This window comes from Neopelma chrysocephalum, unplaced genomic scaffold (assembly GCF_003984885.1).
Source record: "Neopelma chrysocephalum unplaced genomic scaffold, ASM398488v2 Primary Assembly neopelma1_77, whole genome shotgun sequence".
NCBI lineage: Eukaryota > Metazoa > Chordata > Aves > Passeriformes > Pipridae > Neopelma > Neopelma chrysocephalum.
This window is the reverse complement of record NW_020897738.1, coordinates 2335862-2356845: the sequence shown is the minus strand read 5'-3', so window position 1 is coordinate 2356845 and position 20984 is coordinate 2335862. Positions and strand designations below refer to the sequence as shown.

At 43.8% G+C, this 20984-nt stretch overlaps 1 protein-coding gene across 2 annotated transcripts; it reads left to right on the top strand.

Annotated features, from left to right (window-relative positions):
* The first annotated feature begins 11 nt into the window (after nt 1-11).
* MAPKAPK5 (mitogen-activated protein kinase-activated protein kinase 5) lies at nt 12-18836 on the top strand. 2 transcript variants are annotated; one of them, XM_027689342.1, is made up of 14 exons: nt 12-211; nt 4810-4883; nt 5986-6061; nt 7218-7315; nt 8372-8480; nt 10490-10579; nt 11141-11236; nt 12242-12322; nt 13519-13706; nt 15786-15906; nt 16487-16617; nt 17161-17276; nt 17593-17697; nt 18645-18836. In XM_027689342.1, the coding sequence occupies exons 1-14, from the start codon at nt 176-178 to the stop codon at nt 18737-18739; spliced, it is 1416 nt and encodes a 471-aa protein (XP_027545143.1). In that variant the 5' UTR covers nt 12-175; the 3' UTR covers nt 18740-18836. The 2 variants fall into 2 exon arrangements, with proteins under 2 accessions (XP_027545143.1, XP_027545142.1); XM_027689341.1 differs by having other exon boundaries at nt 17161-17282; nt 18645-18834.
* The last annotated feature ends 2148 nt before the right edge of the window (nt 18837-20984 follow it).

Sequence of the window (20984 nt, the reverse complement as noted above, 5' to 3'; positions counted from 1 at the left end):
TGTCCGCGCGCGGGGCCCGGGCGGCTCCTGCCGGGGCCGCGGCCGCTGTCGGGGCCCGCGGGGTCCCGCTGCCCCCGCGCGCCCGGGAATGAGGCACAGCGGCGGCGGCTCCAGCGCACCTGCGGGGCTGCGCCTGCCCTGAGGCGGCCCCGGCGGTTTCGCCCCTCGCGGGACGATGTCGCAGGATCACGACATGGACCGGACGATCAAGGTGAGCAGCGGCCGCCGGGCCGGGCGGGGGCTCCTGGGGACCGTGGGATTGACGTGCGGAGCTGCCTGGACACACGGAGCCTGGTTTGGGACGGAGACTTTGTTTGCTCTGTGGGCGCTCGGGGAGGTTCCCACAGATCACCCCCCCCCCAAACAGCCGAACTTTTCACTGTTATTCCATTTTAGCGAACAAAGGAATTAACGGTCAATTCCTATAAGTTACACGGTTTTCTCATTAACTAGTATTCTGTTTTCTTCTGGTTAATGATTCTCTTATTTCTCATGTGAATTAGTGCCATGCTCAGTCTTTCTCTTGTTTTGGGTCTGGGGGTTTGTTGGGTCGGTCAGAATCTCCTCGTACCCCGGTGGAACCGGTTTCAGCCCAGTTCCTGAGTTGGGTTTATTAGTTTTTTCCTTCTCTTGGGGGTTCTGCCCCATGTCCTTGTGATTCTAAATTCTGCATTCCCTGTGTCCACTATCAGTGGAAATCCTTCTCCCCACACTTTGTTAACCTGCCCCAGGTCTGAGATCGCTGAAACATGTCCAGCCCTAAACCTTAACAAGGCAATTCTACCCACAAGTCGTTTGTTTCTCTAACACGTGGACACCACTTAGAGCTGCTGTTTCACTGATTAACTCTTCTTGTTTATTAGGCTTGAAAAGATCAAACACCAAAGAAAATCCTTAAGAAACCTTTTACACATTCCCCATTTTGCCACAATGAGCAGGACCCTGTTTCACAATCCCCTCTCATTCCCTGTAATTCTCTCTGGGCAAACTGTTGGCTATTCCCTGAGGTGCCACATCCTTCTGTGTGAAAACAAATCTGGTGTGTGGGATGCTGAACAGATCCAGGGTTCCAGAATCCTTTGCTGTGGAAACTGGGGAATTCCTTTTGGAATAAAGTGATATAAAACAGTATTTTAAAGCCTCTCTGCAGCCTCTTCACCTTGTGCAAAGCATTTGCTGTCAGAAATTCTGGACTTCTTCATAAAAGCTTATTGAAATAAAGAACAAATTCCTGAAGGATGGAGCAAAACAGACCCTGTGTTTTGGAATTTCCCACCTTTCCTTGTCCCTGCCACAGTGGGATTTGTCTTTACAAAGCTCACTGGGTGCAAATTCCAGTGTAAGAGAAGCAGCAACACCTTGTGTTGAAATCTAGATTGATTAACTAATTAATCCCAAATGGTTTGGGTTGGAAGCACCTTAAAACTATGCAGTTCCACCCCCTCCATGGGCAGGGATACCTTCCAGGGGGCTCCAAGCCCTGTCCAACCTGCCCTTGGACACTTCCATACTAAAATATATGGAATATATTGAAAATATACGGGTTTTGTACTTAAAAGGGCCTAAAGTAGAAGGAAATCCAAGCAGATTGTAATTAAACAAGTGTCACAATTGTTTCCTGTTTTCTTTTCCTGGCACAGTGCAGGGGAAGGAAAGTCCTGAAGTGTTTGAAAAAGAAAGTTTTTTTAAGTATTTCTCTGGTATTTCATGTGAAGGAAAAGATCTCCATGAGGGCTTTTGGGGTTTAAAACAAAAATCCAAAGCAGTTATGGGAGTGTAGAGACAGTTCTGAGCCTCCTGCTCCTCTCAGCTCAACCCAGACCAGGTTCTGGACAAATCCCTGGAGTTCTGAACCATAATTTAGTATTTTAATATGTTATCCTGATTTTTCTGCTTCCCAAATCCCTGGTTATGGTTCAGGTTTGGTTGTTTCACTGCCTGTGCAGGTTTAACTCTGTGGTTCAGGACAGGGAGCAGAGATTAGGGAAGGAGGCGGGAAGAGCAGAAGAGGTGGAATTACACAGGTCCAAGCCTGTGCACCTTGAATTTTTATTGTAAAGGTTGTTTTGTTCTCACAATTCCTTATTTCAAACCTTTTCCCATAAATATTCAGTGGAAACTGAGAATCATGGAATTGTTAAGGCTGGAAAAGACCTTTAAATCAGAAGAGCCTGAGCTTTTCCCTGAACAGTCCTGATGTTTGTCCCTCTCAAACCTCTTTGTTTCAAACCTCTTCCCATCAGTATTCCACAGAAACTGAGAATTATGGAATCATTAAGGCTGGAAAAGACATTTAAGTCAGAAGTGCCTGAGCATCCAGCTGGAAAAACTCTGGGAATGCTGCTTTTCCAGGCCTTTGGCATCCCAGCCTGCTGACTGTGCTGCTCCAAGTGTTGTTTTAGGAGCCCAGAGCTGCTGGGAGGGAGTTGAGCTTCTGGGAGGGAGTTGTGCTGCTGGAGAGAACTCAGACTTTGTTGTAATTGGATGGATTCCATATTAATTTATTCCCTTTTCCCACTGGAAATTAAGTTAAGGAGTGATCAGAAGTTCCAAGTTCCTTTGACAGCAGGATCACAAAGGTTTCCTGTGTCCATCAATCCAAACAGAGCCCAGGCCTTTGGGCTTCCCACTTGAAACACTTGGGTATTTTACCAGGGCAGTTTGATATTTTTGCTTTTTAAGCATTTCAAGCTGTTTAGAATCACAGAATCTTGGATTATTAAAGTTGGAAAAGCCCTCCAAGATCATGGGGTTCAAACTCTGACAGAAAAGATTCTGAAGATGATGTTTGGGTGTTATGGGCTCGTGTTGGTTTGTGGCTGCACAGACTCGGGGCTGGATTTGGAGCTGCTGGTTCTGAATTAGGGGATGTAAGTGATTGAAGTTCCCAAGTACTGAATTTGGAAATGGTAAAAAGTGTTTCTTGGTCACTGTGTTATATTCATTTTAACTTCTAAGTTGTAAAGTTGCTTTGAGTGAAGGTTGGAACCCAAATAAAACTGCAAAAAAACCCTCCCAAAATGTTGCCTTTTTATTAAAAAAAAAAAAAAAGCAAATACACTATATGAAAGTTAATTTTTAATAAAAATGGACTTACAGTTGTTCAACTTGTCCTTTAGTTGTTGAAAATGATCAGATCTTATTTTTCCTTCATTTCATTCAGAAATCACAGACTTTCCAGTCCTAATCAGCTTCTCCGGCCCATTTATTCAGGAATAAATGGGGATATTTGGCATTTGCTTTTCCATTTCAGCTCCTTCAAAACTTACATCCCAAGTGTGATGTGTAAAGCTGAGGGGGAACTCCCCAGTCCAGAGAAACCCTTTCCCTGCTCATTAATGCTCTCCTAAAACTAATTTTAATTAATTTATTATATTTAATATATTTAATTAACGCTCTCCTAAAAGCTATGGTTTCATCCCACCTCTGCTGCCTTCAGTTCTTTGTAGCTGAATATCAGGAAAATTAAAGCAGCTTTTCCCTAATATGCTTCTCACAAATAAAATTTGAGTTATTGGAATTGATAAGAAGTTTCTTTGTGGTTATCCAAACAACAGATAGGTGTGATCCATATTTCTTCCTTCATTTATAAAAACTCCAGTGAACTTGTTTTTTTCCCTTTTCACCTTTCACTGGTCATTTATGATTTATATAACACTCCAGGCTGTGTTAAAAACCAGTTTTTCCTTTCATACCTGCCCCTTGCACTCTTTAATCCCTTCAAATCTTGCCTTAAATATCCACTTTCCTCCCTTGTTTTGTTCTCAATCCGTGTGGTTTGAGGTCTGGCTCCAGCATAGAGTTAATCCAAGATTATTGTAGCAGAGACCACCAATCCCAGGTGAGGGATTGGCCTTTTCCAACAGCTTAAAATCATTACAGAACCAAGATCATCAAGTCCAACCTTTAGCCTTAGTTGAGAGCAGGAGTGTCCTCAGTTTTCTGGGATAAAATGCTCCCTTTGAATTATTAACAGAAAAGTCTGATCAGAATAAAGTTCCTTTACAAGTGGTGGCCTCTTCCCTTAATTTTCAGTGTATTTGGGAATATTTTCCCTGCCTCCTTAAGCTTCCCCAGCGCTGGTGGTTGTACCAGCCCCTTTCTTGTGATTTATCCCAAAGTTTGGCTTTGGAAAGATGATCCTGGGGTGTAATAAAAGGACAAAGGCACAGCACAGGGCAGCAGCTTTAATCCAAATTAATCAAAAAGCCACCCTGTGCTTGATTTCCATCCTGCCCTGGGACATGTTTAAGCCTGAGAGCACCCAAGCTGTGTCCTAACAAAACCAAGCCCTGTTTAGATGGATTGGGACGTAAGGATTATAAACATGGGGCTGGTTCATTATCAGACAGGCTAAAACCAGTCAGACAGGGTTTGATTTGCAATGTAATGACTCCAAAAGTTTGAAAACCTTATTTTTCAGATGTACTCTATGACCCAAAAATACATGTTAATGCTGAGATTGGGCCCTTCAGCTGGGATTGATCATGTACAGGTGGATTTAAATCAGGGGGAGATGCCCTTGTTACACTTCGTGTGCTAAAGACTGTTCTCAGTAATCCTGGTTCAGAGTGCCTGGATGAGCATTCCCACTGCACAGAAACACTTGCAAACAAATAAATTGTCATATGAGCGTTTGTATTTATGTTGAATTTTCCACAACAGGCTCTTTCCTGCTCAGGAATTTTGCAAACCAGGTCTGCTGAACTCTTTTTTTTTTTGGGGGGGAGGGGGGAAGGGCTGTAGTAATTTTATTTATTTATGTGTTTATTGACTATTTTTTCACTCTTCCTGCTCCTTCTTGAATAGGAAACCTCCATTTTAGAGGAGTACAACATTAACTGGACTCAGAAGTTGGGAGCTGGGATCAGTGGGCCTGTGAGGTAAGAGAGCACCCCAAGTTTGGGGAGAAGTCAGTGAGTATTTTAAATGCTTTTGACAGAGTGTGATCCATGGAAAACTCCTTATAAACAACAAATATCTGCTCCATGTGGGTCCTGCAAGTGGGGTTTTGTCTTTTATGGGATGTATGTGCAGTAAATCCTCCCTCACCTCACTGTCCCATCTCATGCCGTGTTCCTGGAATTGGTTGTGGCCACAGAAATTCCTCCTAAAACCCCTCTGTCCTTGAATCCTCGTGTCCCTGCAGTGCAAAGGTTCCTCTGTGCCATCACCACTGTCCCTTTCCTGTTTTTTCCAGTTTTTTCCCCTCATCCTGTGAGGCCAAAGCAGACAATTCCATCAGCATCCCAACTGTGTCCCTCATGGATTTCTAACCCTAGCACGAGCTGGATACTTTCTGTGAAGCAAAAGATATATTCCCTTTTCAACAAGGCCTCTGCCTTCAGGGAATGGGAATTTCTGCTGGAAAACAACTGTTCCTGGGTGCTCCACAGGGTCCTTGTCTTTCACCACCATTTGTCTCCCTGTCCAGCCCACTGGTTTCTCCTCATTTATTTTGTGTTGCCTCTGATCTCCATTAAAACACCCCCTTCGGGCTTTATTGTGTTAAAATGTGGGCCCTTCCCTCAATTGTTCGTGTTAAATTGGGGAAAGAGAGAAAAAACAGTTGGTGGCCTGGCCAAAAATGAGGATTTCCATTCAGAAACACTTTATTTATTAGAGTCCACCCTCCACTGGGGATGCTCAGGCTGCCACTGCGTGCTTTGGGTTTTTTTCACCCAAAGTATCTCTTGAGGCTGAATTTTGAGGGAGTTTTGCTTGTCTTCAGTTCCCCCTTGCTCTGAAAGGCTTCTTTTTGTCTTGCTGGAAGTCAAATTTGTTTGAGGATGTTTCTACAGAACTTACTTGGTTGTTGTGGGAGGCCGAAAACTGAGGTTTTCAAGCTGGGCCATGGGGAGAGGTGCCCTTATATCCCATCTTAATTCCTGTTAATTCCCACATGGAGAACAGTCTCAGATCAATTGCTTGAAGTGTCTCTTTAACATTCTTGCTGACTGAATAATTTTATTGCTGTAATACCAGAGTCTGCATGAAAAAATCCTCTCAAGAACGCTTTGCACTGAAAATCCTCCTTGATCGTCCAAAAGCTAGAAATGAGGTATAGTTCCTGTTTCTACTGCCTGCCTTCTGACACACCACAAAATGTAGTGTTTTAAAAGAATGGGTTTTTTTAAAAAGTGCTTAAAAATGTTAAAACAAAATGTAAAAAAAAAAAAAGTTTAAAAAACCCCCTCACTAAACCCACGTTTGCTGTGCAAGAATTACTCGGGGTTGATCCTCAAGCCTTGCTGTGCTCAGTTCCCATGGGATGAGGTGGTGGGGGAAAAGAGGGTCCAACTCTGTAGGAATTGCTGTACAGATATTTATTTAGAATTTGCTGAACTACATTTTAGAGCTGTTCCTCTCCCTGTGTCCTGTGTAACGTAACACGACCGGTTTAGAGGGAATTTTGTTTCCATACCTCTCACTCTTGGATGTCACAGCTCTCAGGATTGCCAGGAATGCTTCAAGTTGCACTGGAAATGGATTTATCTGTGTGCCAGGAACTAAAATCAGCTCGTGGTGCTGGTTGTGACTTCCTGAGGCTGCTGAGAACGTGCCAAGGTGCCAAACTGTCAGGCTGTGAAATGCTGGGCACTCCTTCCAGCTGTCAGGAATTTGGAGAAGGATTAATTATCCCTGAGGTTTAGGCAGCTTGCATTGCTTGTTACTTAAATTCAGTGTTAAAATTCCCAGGGAAAAAATAGTCTGTGTTCAAAAAAGCGTCATTGGTTTGATTGAGCAGCCCAGGAAGCTTTAAACTTAAATTCCCTAAGTCCCTGTTTCAGAGTACTGGGACAGGAGATGGGGTTTCACACATGGAGTGCATAAAAGAAGCCAGATTATGGAATTTTTTGTTTCAATCATTAATTTTCACTTTCAGTCCTGTCTCTGTTTCTACTTTAAACTAGCTCTGCCTTTAAATTTATTTTGGAAACCCGAAGAAATAAAAAAAAATGAGCTTTTTCTGGAACTTTGAGGGTGATTCTGTGGCTTGTAACAAATAGGTTGACAATATCTGATGTTTTTATCATAGTCTGAGTAGTGGAATGGCTGCTGGTCACTCATATCAACACTTACTTCTTAATTCTTGGATAATTTGAAGCTGTGAGTGGTGCTGAGCAGAGCTGGGCTGTGGTTTGCGGGGGAAAGGGGGATCAGAAGTGCCCAGAGCCTGTCCCTGTGTGCAGTAACACCCCTCCCTTCTCTTCAAGGTACGTCTGCACATGATGTGTGCAACACATCCCAATATTGTTCAAATTATTGAAGTTTATGCTAACAGTGTGCAGTTCCCACATGAGTCCAGCCCAAGGTAAGATTACATAGGGGGGTCATTCCCACAGCTTTCCATGTTTAGCCCAAGGTATAGTGCAGTTTGCTTTTTTGTTTGTTTGCTTTTAATCACAAAATTATTATTTATAGGGGGTCCCAGATGTCATATTTAATACCATATTTATCCTTCAGACCAAGCAACACTTGCTTTTTCCCCTGGCAATGTATACTTAAATTAATTTGCATCCTTTCCTACCTGTTTGAGTACATCTCCATTTCTTAGGTTTTTCATTGATTCAGTCTGTTATATCTGTGCTGTGTGAGACAAAGAATTGTTTCTAAAAATACTGAATTCAGCCCTGAAAACTCTTAATATCTTAATATGAACACAGAAAAAGAAAAACATGAAGCAGACTGATTTTTTTTTTTCCTACATTAATCACTTGGGATAAAAATATTGTCTTCTAATTGGATATTAGTTGAGAAAAAGCATCAGAGCTGGGAGAATTAAAGAGCTGAGACCTGTCTTAGTCTCTGATGTGTCTGATTTTGCTGTATGGGGATAACTAGGAGTTAATTCCTTGAGGGTCTGCCAGTCCTGGTCTCTATGTTCCCTATATTCCTTCATAATTATGGCAATAAAGCTGTAAATTAAAATCCTGGGGTTCAGTAGAGCATCCACACCCAAAAGCATCTGTTCTTTGAGGGCAGAGTTATCCCTGGATGTGTCCATGTGGCTTCCAGGACCAAACTGGGTGGAGCCACCTGGATCTGGATGCATCCATGTGGACATTGTTTCCTCAGGAGGAGCAAAGTGGAGATTCCTGGCTGAGTCAGGTTGTGCTGGGAGCCAGAAAATCCTGCAGTTTATACAGTTAAAGCTAAAAGAACCAAAAGAACCAAAAGTACCAAAAGTAAAAGAATCAAAACTAATGAACCAAAATTAGGGAACCAAAGCAGCTCCAACCGCTGTAGGAGAAACAAGGGTCTTGGCCTGTCAGTAAATGTAAAATATGCACTGTTAGTTTAGAAATTCTGTTCTATTTTTTTTTATTTAATGATTTTTAATGTAACAAAATGAAATGCTTTTGAACAGGGCTCGGCTCCTAATTGTAATGGAGATGATGGAAGGGGGAGAGCTCTTTCACAGAATCAGCCAGCACCGGCACTTTACTGAGAAGCAAGCAAGCCAAGTAACAAAGCAGGCAAGTCACCCCCCTGTCTGAGCAAATCCACAAGTGATAATGGCTAAATATTAACAATTCCTTGGGCTGGGAGGGGTGGGAAAAAAGGCCTAAAGAAAATAATCCTCTCTTCTGATCCGATGATCATTTGCCTGCTTTGTTATAACCTGACAATGCCGAAGTTTGGTAGAAAATAATAAAGAGTTTGAAGTTGTGGGCTTGTTCTTTGGGTCTGCTGTCTTTAACAGTGGTTTTCCTCACCTGGTCTACAGAACACTTCAAAGAGAACTTTTTTTTCTCCTACTGTGTCCTCTCTGTTGTCCTAAAAGTGTTGCCTCCAGCAGCCCCCAAGCTCTTGTGGCTCCAATTTGATTCCAGCTGGAAATACATCCCAAACTTCTCTCCTCTTTTGGGCCCATGTGTCCTGGGCCAGTGGATTCCAAGCTGGGCTTTGTGCTTGGTTTTATGGAAGTCCTGCCCTTTGTGGAAGATAACAAGGAATGTGCCACTTTAGTGCCTGTTTTCTGTGTTGTTTGTTCTGGTGTCGTTTTGCCTTCACTGTTTCTCTGCACAGCTCACTCTTGAATGCTGTATTTTAAATATATTTGCAGTTTAAATACATAAAAGCGTTTTAAACACACCATGGTGGTTTCTACAAGAGGTTTTGGCATCCATCAGGCTCTTTGTTCTCAGCATCTGGTGTGACTCCCTGAAATTCAGGGATCCCCAGGGTCAGTTCCCCTCAAACGGGGAGATAACATTTGGTACTGAGGCAAAAAAAGAGGCCCAAATAATTCCATCTTACTTTTCTCTTTTGTGCTTTGACTTGTTTCTAATGAAGTGCTAATTGTTGCTGTTGCCTCTTTGGTTTCATCCAGCAAAAATTAGGTGGAAGCTCAGAATTATTCCTGACAGTTTTTCATGTCCTTTGGGCTGTTTGATTCTGACATGTTGGGAAAATCTTGTAACACCAAAATCAAGATTTTGAATTAAATTCTTACTCTGTGTGTGCACTTGGGGTATTCATGTCCCAAGTAACTCTTGTCTTTAATGTTTATAGAAATGAAGTTTGAAATGTTAAAATCTTATTCTTTCATATAGTAATTTATCTTGAACTGTGACTTGATTCCTTGTAGCCTGTAATAGCTAGAACATGTCGCAGAGCTGCCTCATTTTCTCTGGGAATGTGTTTGTATTTGGTTCTGAGCTAAATTAACACCAAAGTTCCCATGTGACAGTAATTTGCACGTTTTGAAGGCATCAACACTTCCCTCAGGGTGCTGGGTTTGGGTGGGATCCTGCAGAACCCAACAGGAATATTTCCAAATAAGGGCTGTGTGGCTTTGCCTTCCTTCAGCCTCAGTAAAGCTGTTTAAATATTTATGCTTGGGTTTTCTTTGAATGAATTGCACTTGGAAATGTCCATTCCCTGGAGTTTTCCTGGGTTTCCAAACCACAGCAGGGTGAGAAACTGCCTTTGAAAGGATCGTGGAGTGCATTTCTGTGTGATGGCCCATGTAATGAGGGAAGTGCAGGCAGTGCCATCAAAAATGAAAGAATAAAACTGCCTGAATGTTGGATCTCAATCAGTAACAAGTGCAATAAAACATTCACAGAAATACTGAAGCTGTTGGGTGTTAAGCAGGGTGTGGTTGCTGGGCAGGGGCACCTTGGAGGGCTGGCACAGCACAGGGAAGGGCACTGTCAGATCTGTTCCACTTTGGGCTGTCATTAATGCCTTGATTGAGTCAAATGAGATGGTTGGGCAGCCCAGTCCAACTTGGCTTTTGTTTTCTGTTTGCTTTGAGTGAAACATAAACTGAATCCTTGGGGGGATGAACGTCCCACCCATCACTTCACTGCCCTTATTGCAGGGTCAGGCCTGTCTGAACTCAGCCTTGCAGCCAAGTGCAGTGAGAATGTTTGGGGTCTGACATACATAGGAAATGTCCTTTTTCTAAAGCTAAAATAATGTCCAGGCTGAAGCAGGAGTTCTGTAACTGTAGCTCATTTACTGTGCCCTTTTCCAGATAGCTTTGGCTTTGCAGCATTGCCACTCACTAAACATTGCACACAGAGACCTCAAGCCTGAGAATCTCCTCTTCAAGGATAACTCTCTGGTAAGATGAATACTGGAATTCTTTTTTTTTTACTCCTGAATTCTGTAAAATGGTGATTTTCAGAATAGTTGTAAAATTACATTAATCACCTTTATTGACTTTGTGCTTGTATGTTCTCTGATGTCCTTGGAGCACAGTCTGTTAAATATGAGGCAGGTTCTCCAGCTCTACACAAATCCAGCTTTGCTGAGGAGAAGATCATCCTTTGCCACATCATCAGGATGTTCTGACAAGCATTAGAGGGGCTTCGATAGACCCAAACACTTCCTTGTTTCTTTTTCCTGCTCATAACCACCCTGGACACGCAGTGACCCCCCTAGAACGTGTTTATTGCTGTCCCAATCTCAGAGGGGGCTGTTCCTGGCCCAGAGCACTCAGGAAAGCAAAAATGCTTGTTTGAAAGATCAGTTTTTGTCCTTTTAGCTTGGGGGAATGTGAGTGTGTGAATACAGATGAGGAGTATGTGTGGCAAAGGTGAGATGAGAACAAGGCAAGACTTACATGTTAGAAAAGCTGATAATAATGAGATTTATGTAATGAAGCCTCTTCTCCTTATTTCAGGATGCTCCTGTTAAACTGTGTGACTTTGGATTTGCCAAAGTAGACCAAGGTGACTTGATGACACCACAGTTCACTCCGTATTACGTAGCACCTCAGGTAACAAAAATCACAATTCTGGGCTAAAAAGGAATAATTTCTTGCCTGTGCCTCCAGAACTACAGCATTCTAAAAGCCTTTGCTGTCCTGTTCAGGGCTTCTGGGGGCAGGAATCTTGAATAATTGGAGATTAGCCACCTTTGGAACTGGAGTGTCACAGTGATGTGTTGATAAGAGCAGGGGATGGTGAGGCAGATTTCCCAGACTGTTCTTAGCACTGATTTTGTCCATTGACCTTTAACTGCATTAAAGCAGGTGGTTTGGAGAAGTTCCTGCTGTCCCATCCTCCCTCCAGCTCAGGCTCATTCAGTATTACATTAAAAAGGACTGTGCTGGAACAAAAAGGCTCTGAAAAGGCTCAAAAAGGGCAGTGGTTACCTGAGCACCTTGGCTTGGCCCCTTGTCATTAAGGCACAATCTATAATTACAGACAGGCTGCTCTTTGTAGTGCTGCTTTCCCCACTCTCTTCTGTCCTTTGTGTTGGAATCCTGAAGAAAATGAAAAGAAAACTGCAGGTGGATCTTTAATTGCAGTGCTGGGCACGTCAGAGCCTTTAATCACTGGGAAGAACAACTCAGAGATCAGACCCCGAAAGTACCTCCTCAGCTGGAGCCTCCCGGGCCTTCTGGAAACCCAAACCCTCAGATTTGGTCAGCAAGGGACAGATTTGGTGTCATTTGTTCCTGGGAGAGGCAAAAAGGGACATCTCTGGAGCTCAGGTTACCCTCCAGTCACACTCCGGGTTCTAATTCCAAGCCCGGAGGTGTTGGAAGTTGGGAGCAGTTGCTTTAATTCAGGCAAAACTGATAAATTTCATTCAAAGCAGCAAAATATTTTAGCTGAATGTAGAAAGTCCCTGTCTTTTCTAGGAAGAAAATTTTGAGTTTGAAAGAGCCTTCAGTGGCTGGAATAAGTTTACAGAATGGAAAAACATCCGGAATCTTTTTGCCTATAGATGAGATGTATTTTGCTTTGTTTTCTTTTTTTTCCTCTCATGACAACAGGTATTGGAGGCACAGAGAAGACATCAGAAAGAGAAATCTGGTATTATCCCCACCTCTCCAACACCCTACACTTACAACAAGGTGAGTGGGAAACAGTGCTTTTAACAGTGTTTTTAAAGTGCCTTCCCCACCAACCCTGCTGGAGAAATCTATAGGCACAATTTAACACCCAAGGCAATAAAGTTTATTGCCCTAAAATGACACCCTTACAGCAGCAATAAATTTGTTGTGGTCTGTGACAGGAATGCATCTAAAAAGCCAAATATCTCACACTGAGCAAAAGCAGGATCTAGAGAAACCAGCAGGGAAATGTCACGTTGCTGGTTATTTTGTGTTCCTTTGGCTTTTCTGAAGGAGTGACCAGGTTTGCAGTGGGATTTCTCCTTGAACAGGACCAGGCTTCACTCAGTTGAAGTGGCAGATGAGGAGATAATTATCTCTGCAGGCTCTGTCTTGGTTTGGAAGTGACACACTGAAAGTGCTGCTGCCTCAGTTCTTTCTGATGGAGTGAATAATGAAATGCACACTTAACCCAACCCTAATTAATGATCCTCTAATTAAAGGAGAAACACACAAACACTGTTAAGGAGCACTAAATATGAAAAGATTTTGGAGGGAGCAGAATGATTCTGCTGGAGTGAGACCATAGGGGAGGTTCTTTCATCCCTACAAGAGGCTGTTCACAGGGATCTTCTTTCCTACTGTCACCCAGAGCTTCTGGATGTGCAGATGTTTTGTCCAGGCAGCTGTGGTGGAACCTGGTCTGTATCTGGGAACTTCTAGAAATGCCCAGTATTTTATGGTGTAGCCCTGGACGGTACCAGCTGCTGCTGGAGCCTTGGCAAAGTGTCCTGAAGGGTTGTATTCCTTTTTGGGCATTCCAAAACCTTTTCCTTCATATTCTCATCACTGTCTCCTGCTTGCTGAGCAGTGTTTGAACCACTGAGTGTTCTTGGAATGTCAACTCTAATTAAAATTAGCTGGTTTCTGATGCCAGTCCTAAGGATCTACCTGAGTTCCAGCTGTTTAACCCACCGTGTGCTAGAGCAGGTAGTTTGATAGTGGTATTAGGGTTTAGTAGCCTCCTATAGAGAGCTAAAGCAAAGATTAACTACTCTGCAGGGGTTTCCTGACCGCAAATCCACCTTCTCCAGGGTTCTGATTACCCCTTCTCCACCCTGGAGAAGCAGGTTGGGGGTTGAAGGCAGACACTTGTTCTGCAGTAGCTCCCCCAGTGCTGCAAAGCTGACCCGGAGTGGCACTGTCCTTGCTTGCAGAGCTGTGACCTCTGGTCCCTGGGTGTCATCATCTACGTGATGCTGTGTGGGTACCCCCCCTTCTACTCCAAACACCACAGCAGGACCATCCCAAAGGACATGAGGAAGAAGATCATGACAGGAAGCTTTGAATTCCCAGAGGAGGAGTGGAGCCAGATCTCTGAGATGGCCAAGGACATCGTGCGGAAGTGAGTCCGGGGAGGGAAGTGTTTTATTGCTCTTTCTGGTATTAAAAGGTTGAAAAGTCCCTTGAAAGTGTGTTTTCCCAAAGGGATTGTTCTTCTACCTTGTCTGCAGCTCATACAGCTGACAAATCTTCTGTCATATTCAGCATAAAGTCTGGTAAATATTTTTCTTCCCTTCTTTTTTCCCGTCCCCAACTGTTTAATTTTGATGTTTCTGAATTTCTTAAAAGTGAATTGTGAGTTTAGTCTTTAAGGGCAGCAGATGCACCAAGGGGTTCAGAACAACACACACAACTGGCTGCCACATCAGGTGCTCTACAGCCTTGGATCCTGTACAATAATGTTTAAATTCCTGCTAAAATCAGGTGGTTTAATAAGATCTGGTAGTTCTGCCCCTTAAAACCAAGTGCACATCATACCCAGTCTGAAAGGAGTCAAGAGAGGCAGGGAAAGGCGCAGGGTAAGGTCTGTCCTGAAGGTATCAGGCTCTGGGATGAGGGTTTGCATTGAAGTTTTATTCCAAGTGCTCATGGAAGCTGCTTTTTGCATGCCCTGCACATCTCTCAGCTGGAAGGGTTTCACAAAGGGGCTGTTTGAAAGCCAGAACGTGGCACTGATTGGGGCTTATTTTTTAAAGAGTAAGAGGGAGTTGCTGCCTTTGTATGACTAGAGAAACTGAAAGAATAAAACCAACATAAATAGGAAAAAAATCAGTTGGGGAAGTAATTTTAAAGTGTCACTGGCTCTTCAAAGATACCGTGAAATCTCCAAGGACTTCATATTGCTGGGACCTTTGGAGCAGTGCAGGAGAACCCACAACCTTTCACCAAATGAACTGCAGGGAAACTTTGCTTTATACAAAAGGTTTAAAGGTTTTAAAAGCAAAAAGTTTTATTGTCCTTTAAAATGACCATAAACTCAGCTCACGGAACGTTGTCACGTGGATTCAGTTCACTTATTTATCCCACTGATGTTATCAGGACTCCTTTCCCTGCCTGTCTTTTCCAGCCAGGGAGTCTGAAGTTGGGCTTATGGTGCAGGAATACATTTAGAATTAATATAATTCTGGCTTAGTTTACATTTGATGGGTGTAGGCAGCTCTTCCTATGGCTTTTGGAGCTCATATTTGGCATTTGGGAAGCTGCTGCCTCTCAAGTGTGTCGAGCTCATTTCTCACCTCAAGCTTTGGGAGCTGGAGGGCTGGATAATAAATAGGTCAGGACTTGGAAAACCCATGGAAAAGGAATGCCCAGGTCTTGTATCAGAACTGAACTTATAACCTGTTGGCAGCAAGTGAGATTTCTGAGCTACCCCAGGGTCCTGCTGACATTTTGCACAAGTTATTTCCACTTCCTTGGTACATTAAACAACGTTTGCAGCCAGGAACTGATTTAGGGAATTGTCTAAGGAATGTGACAACCTCCTGGAGTCCTCCTGATTCTAATTCAGACTCTTGGGAGAGCTTGTCAGCACTCTGGGGGGAATTTGGCTTTTTTATGGAGCAGTTCATGAGAACATGAGCTTATCTGCAAAACCTCTTTCCAAGGTTTCATTCTGGTAGCATTTCTTCCATGGATTTTTTAGCAGTAAAGAATTAAGTTCCTTCTTATTTTGAGGAACTGGAACCTGTTGAAGTGTCCATTCCTTGAGGGCTTTGCAGGGGAAGAAAAGCTAAGGAGTTGCAGGTGGAAACAGTTAATTCAGTGAAGTTTCCATGCCCAAAATCCTTGGAATGAGTGTGGCCTGTTATGGGGATGAGCTCTAGAAGGGCATTTCCAGGGAGTGTTGGTCTGGATCATTTCCAGCTCGTCTGGGAGATAATTTCCAATCTGAGAACACACAGATATTCCTGAAATGGCCCCTCAGCACCTTTCCTTTACCCTGAATCCCTGCATGTACCTGGATGAGCTTGTTAAATAAATCCACAGCAAGGCTCAGAGAACCTGGGACAAAGTCAGGCTGCTTTTGGGGGCAGTTTGAGCTGTTGTGGACTTCCTTTTTGACCCCTGTGATGCTCAGAGATTGTTCAGTGCTCTGCAAATCAACAAAACCCACTTTATGGATTATTTTTTGCTTTCCCAGGCTGCTGAAGGTCAAACCTGAGGAGAGACTGACCATTGAGGGTGTGTTGGACCATCCCTGGCTCAACTCCACGGAGGCTCTGGACAACATCCTGCCCTCTGCCCAGCTGATGATGGACAAGGTCTGAATTCATAGAAACAGTATTTGTTTGGTCAGGAATGTTGCACAGGAGCAGGACAGCTCTTGGATGATTGGAGTGTTTTGTTTAGGAGAGCCTGAGATCTCTGTAAGCAAATGAAAAGAGGGAGAAAATGGAAATAAATAATGAAATTTGGCCTGGGGGGAGGTGCTCCAGGATTGATGTTAAGAGCAGCCATGTGCTGAGGAGGAGAGAGCAGAGCATGGCAGTGAAAGAGGAATCTTCTCTTCTTTTTTCCCCATTTTATGCCCCTACTGTGACCTCAGTCCTTGTTTCCTTTCAACTCTGCTCAAAGAGGAGTTCACTCAACACTCAGATGTGGTGAACATGAGCAGTAGAGATGATCCTTTGTCCTGTTTCCCCCTGTGAGGTTGGGATATATTATCCCACAGTCAATGACCGTAGTTCTCATCATGTCTTGCTTCATGCAAACCTGATTTTTGTTCCATATCTCCAAAACAAACAAGATTTTGGTACCTCTTTTTCCCATGCATGGCTAGCACTGTGCACATACTGTTCCTTAATTCACAGAGGACCTAAAGTGCAACTCTTCTCCTTCCAGGCCATGGTTGCAGGGATCCAACAGGCTCATGCAGAACAACTTGCAAACATGAGGATTCAAGACCTCAAAGTGAGCCTGAAACCCCTTCACTCCGTGAACAACCCGATCCTGCGCAAGCGGAAACTGCTGGGGTAACTAAAGCTTCCAGGGACACAATGGGGCATCTGGGAGGCTGGAACAGGGCTTTGGGAATGTCCCAGGCTCAGTTCTGAGGTGGTTGAACTCTTGGTGTAGTTGGAGTCACTGGGACAATGTGGTTTGACCTTCCAAGATGTTCTGGTGAGGGCAGGAGGAGCTGGATCCTGTTACTGTGTTAGAACAGATCCCTTATGAGGAGATGGGTCACATGCAAGAGAAGGCAAACTGGGAGAAAGAATTCCAAGATTTTTTTATGATCCTGACACTTATTTACTGAAAAAGTCAGGTCATTTCTCTTTGTTCAAGTTAATCTGAAAAATAGGATAATGCATTTTAGGACTTCCTTGAACTAATTTAAAGGAATATTTCTTTTTCAAATGGTCTCATAATAAAGGACAATAATTATAATTAATGCCAAGTCTGTCTCCCAGCTCTCCAGGGAGTGAAGGAGGGTGTTTTACTGGTGCAGTTATGCAATGAGTAACGAACTTGAGCTGTGACCAAACTCTAATTATTTCCTCCTTGTTCTTCCCCAGCACCAAGCCAAAGGATGGGGTTTATATCCATGACCCTGAGAACGGAAGCAACGATTCCAACGTGGCTCTGGAGAAGCTGAGAGATGTGATTGCCCAGTGCATTCTCCCCCAGGCTGGTAAAGGTTGCCACTTTTAAGAAAGTTCCATTTCTAAACATGCAAGACACTGACTTTGGGTCAGTCTGTGTCAGTGGGGAGGGAGGAAAAACAAAACTCCTGCTGCCCTGGGCACTCTGTGGGCTGGGATTTGTGTGGTGTCAGTGTGAGCAGGGACGTGCAGAGCTGGGAAAAGAACTTTGAGCCAGGAGTGGCTGCTCTGAACCCATTACCTGGTGTGTGTGGGGAGAGGAGGAACAACTGCATGTGCTGTTGGCTGGAGCCCTGAGTGAGGCACGAGGCCAAACCTCCTGGTCCTCTTTGTGCTCCCAAACAGGAGAGAATGAAGATGAGAAGCTGAATGAGGTGATGCAGGAGGCCTGGAAGTACAACCGGGAGTGCAAGTTGCTGCGGGACACTCTGCAGAGCTTCAGCTGGAACGGTGAGGAGCTGCTTCCTTCCACAGGGAAGGGGGAAAACTGAGTGGGAATAACCCCAAATCTACTGAATTTGTGCTGGTTTAGGTTTCACACTGATTCAGGCCTCCTACCAGAATGGGTGTGCTCAAAATGAGGAGCAAAGTTCTGCTTTAAAATCTCTGTTTGAAGTTCAGGGTTGAGTTTTCAGAGGCACCAAGTGGTGTAGGAACAGAACAGCACAAATGGATTGTGATGGAAAAGGGGGAATGGTTTTAAACTGCCAGAGGGCAGGGTTAGGTGGGAGATGGGGAAAGAATCCTTCCCTGTGAGGGTGGTGAGCCCTGGCACAGGTTGCCCAGTGAAAGCTGTGGCTGCCACATCCCTGGAAGTGTCCAAGGCCAGGTTGGACAGGGCTTGGAGCAACCTGGGCTAGTGGAAGGTGTCCCTGCCCATGGCAGGGGTTGAACTAGATGGGCTCTAAGATGCCTTCCAACCCAAACCATTCCATGATTCTGTGATCCCTTTAGGAACCTCTTCAGCTGTTGTGAGCTGGTTTCCTCCCAGCTGTTCATTCCCTCTTTCTGCTGGAGCCCACTGCCCTCACCCCTGTGAGCAAACATCTCCTCAGCTTGGCTTGGGTGGGAAGCAGCATTAAACCAGGACAGTCACCTTGGGAGTGCTCAGATGGCTCCTGGACAAAACAGGGTGGCACAGGAGTCAGCCCCAGGAGCAGAGGGGACCGAGGCCATCATCCAAGCTCACAGGGCTTGGTTGTGCTTCTTCCCTCATTCTGTTTTACTTGGTTGGGTTTAATTTAGGCCTTTAAGTGCTCAGTTTTCCAACAGAACTAGACATTGTAACTCATTTTGGTTCTCTTGCCCTAAGTTTGTGTGAACCATTGTTTAACTCCAGCCAGGATTTCTTCCCTCCTTTGTTCCCAGCACCTGACTCCCTGTTCTTTCCCTTCCAGGCAGAGGATTCACAGACAAAGTGGATCGACTAAAACTGGCAGAAATAGTCAAACAAGTCATCGAAGAGCAAACAAACTCCCACGACTCTCAATAGCTGGAGCTTCTTAATCTTATTTTTTTTACCATTTAAGATTTATTCTTTAACTGTAAAAAGTATTTTTATGTAAATTAATAAATCATAATTATTTCATTAAATTTCCATACTGCTTGAAAATGCTGTATAGTTGTAGATACAAAAAAAAAATCATTGGTACTGTAATATTTTTTTAAAACTCAGTTCCTTGAGGTCTCTACGATCACTTATGTACTGTTAATCATGAGGGCCCCAAAAGGGGTGGATTATATTGCTAAAGACCATTCTTTCTCTTAATAACCAGTTGCAGGAGCTGCTTCCATCTGCCCCATCCAGCACTGCAGTGACTGTGTATGAGAACAAGAGCCACAGTTTAACCCCCTGCTCAGTGAGTACTTGAAGCAAGTGCTGTGAAACACAAATTCATAGCTGCTCTTGGCACCTAAATTCTGATTCTTTAGGTAGAGGCAACTAAATTAAATAACCTTCAGTGTGGCTCAGTGCCCTGAGAGCCCCCTTGGCCTTGCCCAGGGCATCTGAGTCCATGTGCTTGCTGGAATTTTCAGTTCTGAGCAGTAACTCTCCTCTTTTTGTCTCCTTCCCATCTTCCCCAGACCTTCTTCAAGCCTCACCCTTCTCTCTTTCTCCCTCTTCATCTTCCTCAGGCCTTTTTTAAGGCTGAATTCAGCATAAAACTCTTCTTTTTCCCACCTCCTCCAACAGCAGAACAGAAGAATGTTCAAGTTCTTATTACAAGTTGTTTTTATTTTCATGGTGGGATCTTCTATGGACAAAACCCAGTGTTGGGTTTGTTTCCTTCAGCCCCCAGTTGTGTGTGATCCACCCCTGTATTCCCATTCTTTCCTTTCTAGGAGATCCAACTCTTGGTTTTAGACTCTTCTCTTGTTTGAGGGATTATCCTGGCTGGGGTCCCAGTGCTGCTGTGGGATCCCCCAGAGATCCATGTCCTGTGTCCCCTCCAGAGCCCAAATTCCCATTTCTCTGATGCCTTCGAGCTCCTTTTTGGGGGAGCCACAACTCCAGGGCTGCTCCTTCCCACAGGTCCCTTTGCTGCCTCCCCAGGGCAGGTTCTTACACCAGTCTGGAACATTGGCTCCAAAAGCTGCTTTTTTTAACCTTAATGAAGCAAACAAATGGACAGAATCTGTACATATTTCTAGTTTTCTACCTTTGGCTGCTTTTCTTTCTTTTGGGACTGGGTGGAGGCTTTTTATAGAGATATTTTGGTACCAAACCTGTGCAGACACTGAGTGAGTTTGGTCTGTACTGAAGTGCCAATTCAGGGCTACAAGTAACGACTTTGAACATTGTATTTCAGAGCTCCTCACTTTTGGGTTTACATTGACAAACCTGAGCCATGAACCCCCCAATTCTCTCTTAGGGCAGTTCTTTGTTGTCTCTTTTCTACACCAAACTCCCTTTAATTGATGGCAAAGCAGTGTCTGACTCTTTCTATACAGTTTTGTAAAGGGTGATTTAGTTTTTCCACATGAAGGAGATGCTTCATTTCCTCTTCTCTGTCAGCACCTTGTCAGCTTTCCTTTAATCCTGATTTCATTTTCCAATGCCTGATTTATTGCAGAGGAAGAACAGTCCCTATTCCACCATCACTTTGATGGGAGCAGGGAGTGTTTGTGTGAGCCAGAATTGTACCTCTGACACTACATGGGATATTTGTGCACTGACCTGTCCATGAAAACTGAAGAGAATTAGCAAGAAACAAGAATATTTGTCATTTCTTGGTTGTATCAGCAACTTTGCAGGGCCTGTGATGTGCATTTCTGTCCTTGCTCTCATTCTAGGTCATGTCAGCATCCACACAAGTCTGGAAATGTAAGAGATGGTTTCACTTTTAACTTGAAATCCATGTTTTTTCGGGGAAATTGAAAGTTTTAAGTGTGGCAAATAGAGATAGAAACAAGAAATCACCTGTGTTTGAACAGGAGTGCAAAAACTTCCCTCCAAAGGCACTTTGTGACTCTGCCCTCCAAGGAGGAAAATACTCAGGCAGTTTTTTGGGAGACAGAAGTTGGCAGGAAGATGGATCAGATTGGAGCTACTCCAGGGTGAGCACTGGAATTTTGTCACAAAGAACTGCTTTTTATGGATTTACTCTAAATTTTATTGTCTGGTATAAGTAAGAAAGGCCTGATCCGAAGCAGAGGGAGGAGGGACAGATTAAGAAAACACAATTTGAAGCTTCAAGGTCAAATGGTTTTATTTCTATGAGAAAATTGATTTTTTT